General features: G+C 33.2%; 1 protein-coding gene across 5 annotated transcripts; it reads right to left on the bottom strand.

Annotated features, from left to right (window-relative positions):
- Positions 1-484: 484 nt before the first annotated feature.
- Positions 485-5,656, bottom strand: LOC143364111 (uncharacterized). Of its 5 annotated transcripts, XM_076804625.1 has the most exons (5): positions 5,542-5,656; positions 5,009-5,120; positions 1,029-1,111; positions 717-963; positions 485-616 (listed from the first exon to the last, which is right to left on the bottom strand). In XM_076804625.1, the coding sequence occupies exons 3-5, from the start codon at positions 1,048-1,050 to the stop codon at positions 589-591; spliced, it is 297 nt and encodes a 98-aa protein (XP_076660740.1). In that variant the 5' UTR covers positions 1,051-1,111; positions 5,009-5,120; positions 5,542-5,656; the 3' UTR covers positions 485-588. The 5 variants fall into 5 exon arrangements, with proteins under 5 accessions (XP_076660740.1, XP_076660729.1, XP_076660737.1 ...); XM_076804614.1 differs by having other exon boundaries at positions 485-963; XM_076804622.1 differs by having other exon boundaries at positions 485-933.
- Positions 5,657-8,686: the final 3,030 nt, after the last annotated feature.

Below are 8,686 nucleotides of genomic sequence, written 5' to 3'. Positions count from 1 at the left end.
CAGATAGATCTTCCACTGTAAAATCCATCAACTCGGTATCTAGCGGCTCCGCTCGTTAAGCGACGCGCGACGATCACTACATACCAACATGGCGGCGCCTTTGCCTTACAAAAACACTAAAAATCGCACATCTTTACACACGTATAATTTTTAAACTAGTGATCTCCTACGATTGAAACTTTGACTTTCGGCATTTTCTCGCCAAAATCTACAGGATTGTATAAACAAAAGTTAAAAATTGCTGGTTTCCTGAGGCAAAGTTTAACCATAAACTTTAACTTATAAGCATATAATATTTAATGAAGTCTTATTATTTAGTTTCGTAAATCCTTCTAAAAGTTACTAACATAAAACAGATGTTTTTGTATTTAAAATACAACCTAACGCAAAAACTAAGTTGAAATTAAAAACTGTCTTACCTTATATGTTAAAATTTTAATATTCTAAAAGTATCCTATGGAATTGAAATAAAGCATTCAAAGTACATTAATTTTTAATGTTTTATTCTTCAGTAAATGTTGACAATCAGAAAAAAACTTCTTCTGCATTAATAATCATCATCATCAATCATGTCCATATTCATTGTGTTCAATGACCCGTCAGGCTCCAAGGCAAACTGTTGTTGACCAGTCAAGAAAAAGTATACTTTTATTATCATAAGACATAAAACTCCGATTGCAGTTTCCACTTTTTCTGCGACGACGTAATGATAGTACCTAAATCTGTTAAAATAGTACATCAAGTTTTTCTCAGGAGTTTGTGATATTATTTCTTTTTCTGGTTCGGTTGTATTTTCAGTTGTATTTTCCGGTTCGATTGTATCCTCTAGTTCTGTTGTATCTTCTGGTTCAGTTGTATTTTCCGTTGTATTTTCTGATTCAGTTGTATTTTCCGTTGTATTTTCTGGTTTAGTTGTATTTTCCGTTCTATATTCTGGTTCCATATTTCGTGGCTTTTTATTTCCTAGTATCGAAATTTGTTGCGATAAATAATTTAACAAAATTGTACTAAAAATAATAGAAACTTACTACGTTTGTGTGCTCCATCCATATTTGGTATCTTTCAAAAGAATGCTGTACTACGCCCCTGCAAACATTCGATCTGCAACACACTTTATTAAGAAAAATGATGTGCGACCAAATTTGAAACTTATCCTCATTTAGAAATCATGAATTTTTGTAACAAATCTACAGGTCAGATAAAATTTTCATAACAAATCTGCAGATCATTAAAAATTTGTTTATCAAGCCTACAGATCAAACAAAAACTTATTCACATTTTTTCCTTCACATCTCATTACAATAATTTTGAGATCAAAATTGTTGTGCTTATACTTCACTTTCACTGTATAAATCTATCCTTAATTCCTAATTATTCAAAAGCTTCGAAAAACTGTGAAATATTCGGAAATATGAAGGCTGACAAGTAAACAGCGGAAATTTTGTACTAATTCGTTTAATGAAACTTGCAGAATTATTTCCAATACACTCTCGTAATTGCCCCCGACTAGAGTGATTGATATATGGGAGCGAACGAAGTCATTAGCGTACAAAATTTCCATGAGAGACCACCCGAAGGGCAACCATTTGCATATTTATAAATTTGATTATGTATGCTAATTCTTTTCCAACTCTAAATTTGAGAGTACAAAAGTTATTTTAATATTTATCATTTATTCTAATGTTCGTTGCGATTGAAATTTTTTGAGAATTATGTGTTTAGTTTAAACTCAATGGGGCTAGAAAGTGTTCTGATAAAATCTTTAGAGGGAGGGGGAGGGGGGGTCTCATATAAGAACATATATGAACGCTGCCAAATTAATTAATTCTCAAAATTTTTTCGAAGTAATGGTACGTCTACACGGTCCTGCAGTTTTTGAAATCTTCATGATGTAAAAAGTTGAGATTTTTTTCGTAAGCGTGTTTTCACCCCCGAGGCGATTTTTCAAAAAGAAAAATTGTTCCGTTATTGGGGTCGCGTAAACTACACATGTACAAAATTTCAAATTGTTTTGAATTTTTCGAGTTGCCGAACTTCCCCTGTTGGTACATCCCTTAGGTTGTTTCGCATATTGTTAAGCGTCGATTACACGCAGTTAGTGTATTTGCTGCTCACGGATGAAATCACTCGCGGCTATTAAATCCGCTCAATGTAATCAATAGGGATAGTAAACCGGCCAGTGAGCAACCAAAGCGAGTTGGGAGTTGATGGCTCTCTAGCCATTAAAATCGCTTCGTGTAATATACATAAAGTGAGGAAACCGGTCGGTACACAAAACTCTGATGCAGAAAACAATCGGAATCGAACAAAACACGGAGCAAACGAGTAAGCGAGTTTTCTAGCTGGCAGTGTATGTAGTTGATATTCACGGTGGGTCGCAGGGACTCGCTCGCTCGCCGGCGAGTTCGTTTGCGAGCGAGTACGTACATACAGTGTCTGGCAAAAGTATTCAGCTTTCAAAAGGAATAATTTCTTTAAAATTGCGCCAAACAACTTGAATATATTTCAGACATTGCAAGAGTTAGTTTACTCGATAATAAGTCAAAACAATTTTTATAAGAAATATTTTAACAATTGGATGACCGGGTGTGGTTCCATTTTGATTCAGCATTTCAAAGGCATCATCTAGCTACCATTAATACCACAATTACGAAGTAATAAATGCAATTTACTGATCAGAGCTGGGTAAAATACTATTTTAAATAATAAATAGTAAATAATCCTATTTATTTTTAAGTACGTATATAACTTTGAAAATGAAATACTTTATTTCATACAGTGACTTCTCAAGATGACAATTGAAATATATTGAAAATATTTGGATTTTGTCTTGAAACATTTTATTTATTCTGTTTCAAATACACTTCTGAATATAAATAATTTCAATAAAGTTTATGTTTACACATATCATACTTTTATTAAATTATTACGAAATAGACCCAGAAAAATTTTTCTGACCGTTTTAACGAACCTAATTTTCCTAACCTATTTATCCTTTCCTAAAAATGGAAATCTGAAAATATATTTTCCTCTAACAGAACTCTACTGGCACAGATCATCCAGATTACGTAGTGTAACATTTTTCACTGTATCAGCGTATTTCAATATCACAGCGTAAATTGAAAACTACATATTGCGCGCGAAGCGATCGATTTGTTCCCCTGCGCTATTTAAAATTCATCCTACCGATAATACTTTTTACCATTACGCCTTTTTTCCCGGTGTAAATACGCGCGAGAATGAAATAGAATTTCGTTGAGGAAATATTGGCAGCCTCTATTTTTGTCGCCCGATAGAGCGTTTCGATTTGCTGAAATACGGCCGCACAGAATTGTAATCGGGTTTTGTTCCCGACATTTTACGCGCGATGAGATTACGCACGCCATTTTGCGAGGGCTACAAAATCTCTGGGACACGATATGCCTCGCGCTGCGATTTAAGGATATCTATGATTTTGAGGAGTCAGTCTCATGTAGACGGGTCAAAAAATTGATTTTTCTTCATCGTATTAGGCTGGTGCAATATCCGATAGGTATTAGAATACAAATGTAATGAATCCTTTTGATGTAGAAATTATAGTCTACAGCTTTATTATAGATTTTAAGGTGAAGAGCTGATCTTTAAGGTTTATCTCCAGTTTTCATTTAGTTATGTAATACGTTATGTATTACTTATTATTTAGTTATCTACGATTCGATTGTTATTCTTCTGATACGAGAGGTGAAGTAAACATATCGACATTAGTGCAAAATTATATTTTTACATTGAATTTGTTATACTTTTTTAATTAAAAAACTACCGAAATGCAATTTAAGTATTCACTGTTTTGTCAATTTTTTAAATAAATTGATTATTATGGAGCAGAAAAATTGTTCTATATGACGAAAGAGTACCTAATCAATTATATCGTAAGTTGTGCCATTGGAAAACTAAGTTTTGATCAAATTTTGCAGCGTTTACATGAGATTGTTCCTTAGGGGAACGTAATTTCTTGAATTAGCCAAGGTTCAGAAAAATGCATAATTCTTTATGGTCGCGGAGCGTCGCGAAGCGTGCCGAAACACTCAGCTCGAACGCAGAGGATGCGAATGGGAGATCGACTTCCTTTGCACGGTTTCGCTGGCTGAATCGACCGCGTTGCACGAAGTGAGAGCCAGTAAATGATATTTTCGCATTATCGCCGTTAGCGGGGAACAATAGGCATCGATTAACGGTGACCGAACTGTCGCCGTCGCCGGACATATTTCCAGCGCGATTGTCAAATTCCGGTGTTCCTCACCAGCTCGACGTTCGACCGTAAGTTTCCGGAAATAAAATCGCACGGTCGTGTATACAATCGATTCACCGCAGCCTTTTTCCACAGAGAATCTCTCTCTCTCTCTCTCTCTCTCTCTCTCTCTCTCTCTCTCTCTCTCTCTCTCTCTCTCTCTCTCTCTCTCTCTCTCTCTCTCTCTCTCTCTCTCTCTCTCTCTCTCTCTCTCTCTCTCTCTCTGTTTTTTTTATAGATGAATGCGTTTCAACTGGACAGAAAACGTGAAACGTTGTTTAATATCTTTTTTTAGAGCTTGTCTCGATTTAACTCCCACGAGGTTAGCAATATTCGTGGGTGCACGCCGCGTCCATACGAGCAAGTGCATCGAAGTGCAAGCTTCCAGCGATAGCTGCCGAGGAATTCAAGAATTCGCGATTTCACTGCTAGGAATATTTTAGTTCCATGTTAACGGTTAAACCTTTCTTTAGCCGCTATATGGATTTTAATCGAATCTATCATCTTACGGTTCGCCGTTGCTTTTTAAAAATTAATTTTCTACAAAATCGCCTGAAACTTAAAATATCGCTTCGCATTCCAACTTTTAGCACGCATTTGACTGAAAAATTATGCATGTTTGATGTGAGTTACATCAAACGATTCATTGGAAAATGTTAATAAGCAGGGGCTTTATAATTTAAAAGCGAACTGAAATAGAATGCACGTTTAACGTAATAAAATATAATTATCATCACTTACAAAATTCTTTATTGTACTTTGCGATCGCAAATATGAAGTTTATGAGACAGCCATTTCAATGTAAACACCCCATATTGTCAAATGATATTACACAGGATTGAGAGTGGAACAACTGTCATTAATAACGTTATGTAGTTCATAGTGAATAAAAGAAACTTTTACTTTCTGAAACCCTAATTTGTAAAAATTGTTATAAAATCACATCTGTCACGTTATATACATATATTACCAAGTACTATAAATGCTTTTAATAAAAATTATGACTATATATGAACACATTGTCTTGCTCACTATAATTTAAAATAGTAACAAATAACTATAAAAAATGTCTCTAATGACATCGAATATCATTTTCAATTATTTGATATATGAGTATTGCAATGCAGATTAGTAAAAAGAAAATTTAAAACAAATACCATTGTTTTTCACATAACCCTTTAAAAATAACGGATAATAATAAAAAACGTGATCACAAATGACAATATAGTCAATGCGACCACATTAAAATAAACTATAAATAAATAAGTATTTACCAAATACTCTATGTTTGTGTATGTACTTCAACAATCGAATATAATTACAAACAATCACACTTTTTAAACTTCCTGAAAAAACTGAAACTGATCGCTGCAAAGTTTGTTTCACACTGCGCAGAAATATTTTTACTGTCTGCAATTTTTATGACCACTCGTATCGTATTAGTGAAATATTATCAACACTAAAAATAACTATAAACGTACGTCGATTGTTCGAGAACATTATACACGTTGCAAATTATAGCAATATTTTCATATGAACAGTCTTTCATACAAAAGTGAGCAAAAATATTATACATATAGCCTTATTTTTATGTTTTTCTTCGATCTTATAATACTTAACATTAGAACTACCAAGCACTCTATACAATTGATGTATGTATAGTTATTTATAATAATAACATGATTGAATACGCTTAAAGTTCCTACGATTTTTATTATATGTGATCGAATAAAGAAGTTAAATAAATTAAAAAATTCATCATGAAAATACTTTTATCCGTAATTACAACGATGCTGTCAATAGTGAATATATCAACACGGAAGTTTTGATATACAAGGTGTTCACGCTCACACTAGCCAGCGTTTTTCTTGCAAATAGAAGATATTTCTTCCATTTCTGACCTTGTATGGCCTTGAAAGTCATTATGTCGTATACGAATGAATTCGTCGTGGCATACACTTTCATATAATAGAAAAAAATACATAGCATTCCATTTAAAAAATTGAAGATCACCTTCATATCTAAAAAAATAATGCAGATAAAAAAAATGACAAACACCATTACATTACTTGCAAAAAACAGTATAACTTTTCTCTCTTTCATTTTTTTCTAATGTTTACTCTCTGCAAGAAAAAAACACTAGCTAGTATATACAGGGTGTCGCAATTCATCTCGAAATCGAGAATGACTCGGGGACACAAAATATCAGGGGACACTTTCCGATATAGATATCTATAGTTCTCTATATGAACGCGTAGAGGTCATATGAAGGTCAACTTTGTTCTTTTAAATGGAAATGTATATTTTTTAATGCACTACTCGATGCTACTCGTTATTCTCTACATAAAAGTACTAAATCACTTATGATAAAAAATCATTATATATATATTTTTTTTAATAAAATATGTGTATATAAGAACGAATCATTCCAGGTAAAATAGATGTATGAAATTAAAACTTTAGAACGTTGTTTCTTTATACAGAATTAAAGTTTCAGAAGGATTCACATAATGAGGGCTAATATTTTACGTTCAATAAAATATTCGAGAAAGGTATTAATGCAGTCTAATTTATTAAAGAACACCGCAATATAATATTTTTGTAGATTTAACTCCCGTAAGACAGTGGCAACACGAGGTTTCATGATAAACGATAGACATTTCGTTGATCGCGCGTGACCAGAGTTTGGTAGCAGGGATCATTCGCCGCAATCTCCGACTTTCTTTTTACTATTTATCTTTGTCATTCTGTTTCCTTGTCTACATCTGTTTTAATGATTCTATTCTATCACTACCACTGACATATGCATGCACCAACATATGATAACTACGTTTAATATGGAGCACCTGATTTTAAAAACTTGTAAAAAATAGAGACGCGCTTTTTTCAATGAAGCTTAATTAAATTCAATTAAAAATGAATGTTAACTATCGTAAGGAAGATTCATTAATCACTTATAAGATGAAGTTATAGAATATCTTTCAGCTGGTCGTTTATAATCGATAAATGCACGAAGAAAGGGCTACTTAAATGTGTTGAGGTCCTGGTAAAAAATGTAAAAAAGTCAGGCTTCGCAATTTGAAACAGCGGTATCTAACACGGAACGCTTAAATTTACATACGTTACATCGCCAATTGGGTTAAAATGATCATTGACCATTGTCGTCAGACCAGGGGAATTAACTCGAAATTGAGGGGAAAAAGTTACCCTCTCTCTCCGCCAGTACCAGATTAGTCACGTGACATTGTGATACATGCATGACACAGATGAAACACGTCACGTGACCGGACCGTGAAGCTTAGGAGAATAGCGTTGTGGAAGGGGAAGGGTAGAGTAGGAGACAAATCTTAATCCAGTGACTCTGTCATTGACACTGAATTTTAAGATTAAGCCGCTGAATTTAATCCGTTCGTATAATATTTATAATTTTTAAGCAATTATCTAGAGCGATTCATGCACATCAGAAACTAATTTGATTTTCTAACTCTTCAATTACGAAGTACGAAAAAACTGAAAGGTAATTTCCATAATGTTCGGAATGTAACCTACAAAAGCGCAGAGGGGCAGAGAGTATCTTTTCTGTAGGAAAAGTCTTCTTGTTTCGAACTTCATTCCATAGTATTCACATTTATGAGAAACGGAGTAATTTGAGTTTGGAAAAACGAAATTGAGCTTGAATAATGCCGTGTCGCTTCACCTGGCGTATAACTGTTCTTTCTCTTTTGAAATATCATTTTCTACTTTAAACCGTTCTGTTAGAATATTTATTATTACTATACTGTGGAATTTACGCATTTACGACAAAAATTACTAGGTATAATGTAAAACTGCAAAACTATGTACGAGACGAATTTAAAGCCATCGTTATATTATTTTCAATTTATTAAACATATTAAGAAAGAAATTTTGATTTTAGCCCAATTTGTTGCAATTCAGATAGAATGTTTTTATTTTGCATAAATATCCGCAGTCTACTTGTTACGAAAAGAAATAAATCTACTTGATTTCCGTTCCTTCAAATTAATAGAGACCATTTTGCATAATGATCCGAGGTTCAATTATTATAGTTATTATGACTGTACTTTGTAGCAACAATTCATTTTGAAGTTTCAATATTTTAAAACAATTTTCTGACTGTGAGTATATAATAAGTTCTGTATACAGTAAGGAGCAAAACTGAACACACATACGACATTTTAACAAAAATAATTTTTTATTCAATATTTGTATGTAGAATACAAGAGAAACAAAATACTTGGTATTATCTACAAACTTTTGGCTTTTTAAAACAAACTTAACATTTGTGATATTATTATTATTTCGCTTCATACAATTTTTTTTCGTGTAGTCGGTTTTGCACCGCACTAAGATTCTCGGGATTAGGAACTGTAAACACAGATTTTGTAAAGAACTTGGTGG

Source organism: Halictus rubicundus, chromosome 2, assembly GCF_050948215.1.
Source record: "Halictus rubicundus isolate RS-2024b chromosome 2, iyHalRubi1_principal, whole genome shotgun sequence".
Taxonomy (NCBI): domain Eukaryota; kingdom Metazoa; phylum Arthropoda; class Insecta; order Hymenoptera; family Halictidae; genus Halictus; species Halictus rubicundus.
This window is presented reverse-complemented; position numbering and strand designations above follow the sequence as displayed.

Bases quoted from the DNA above. Each gene is read 5' to 3' on its own strand.
- LOC143364111 (XM_076804614.1), bottom strand. From the start codon at position 1,050: ATGGATGGAGCACACAAACGTA. The intron at 964-1,028 runs GTAAGTTTCTAT...TTTCGATACTAG, and splicing joins GGATGGAGCACACAAACGTA to GAAATAAAAAGCCACGAAAT.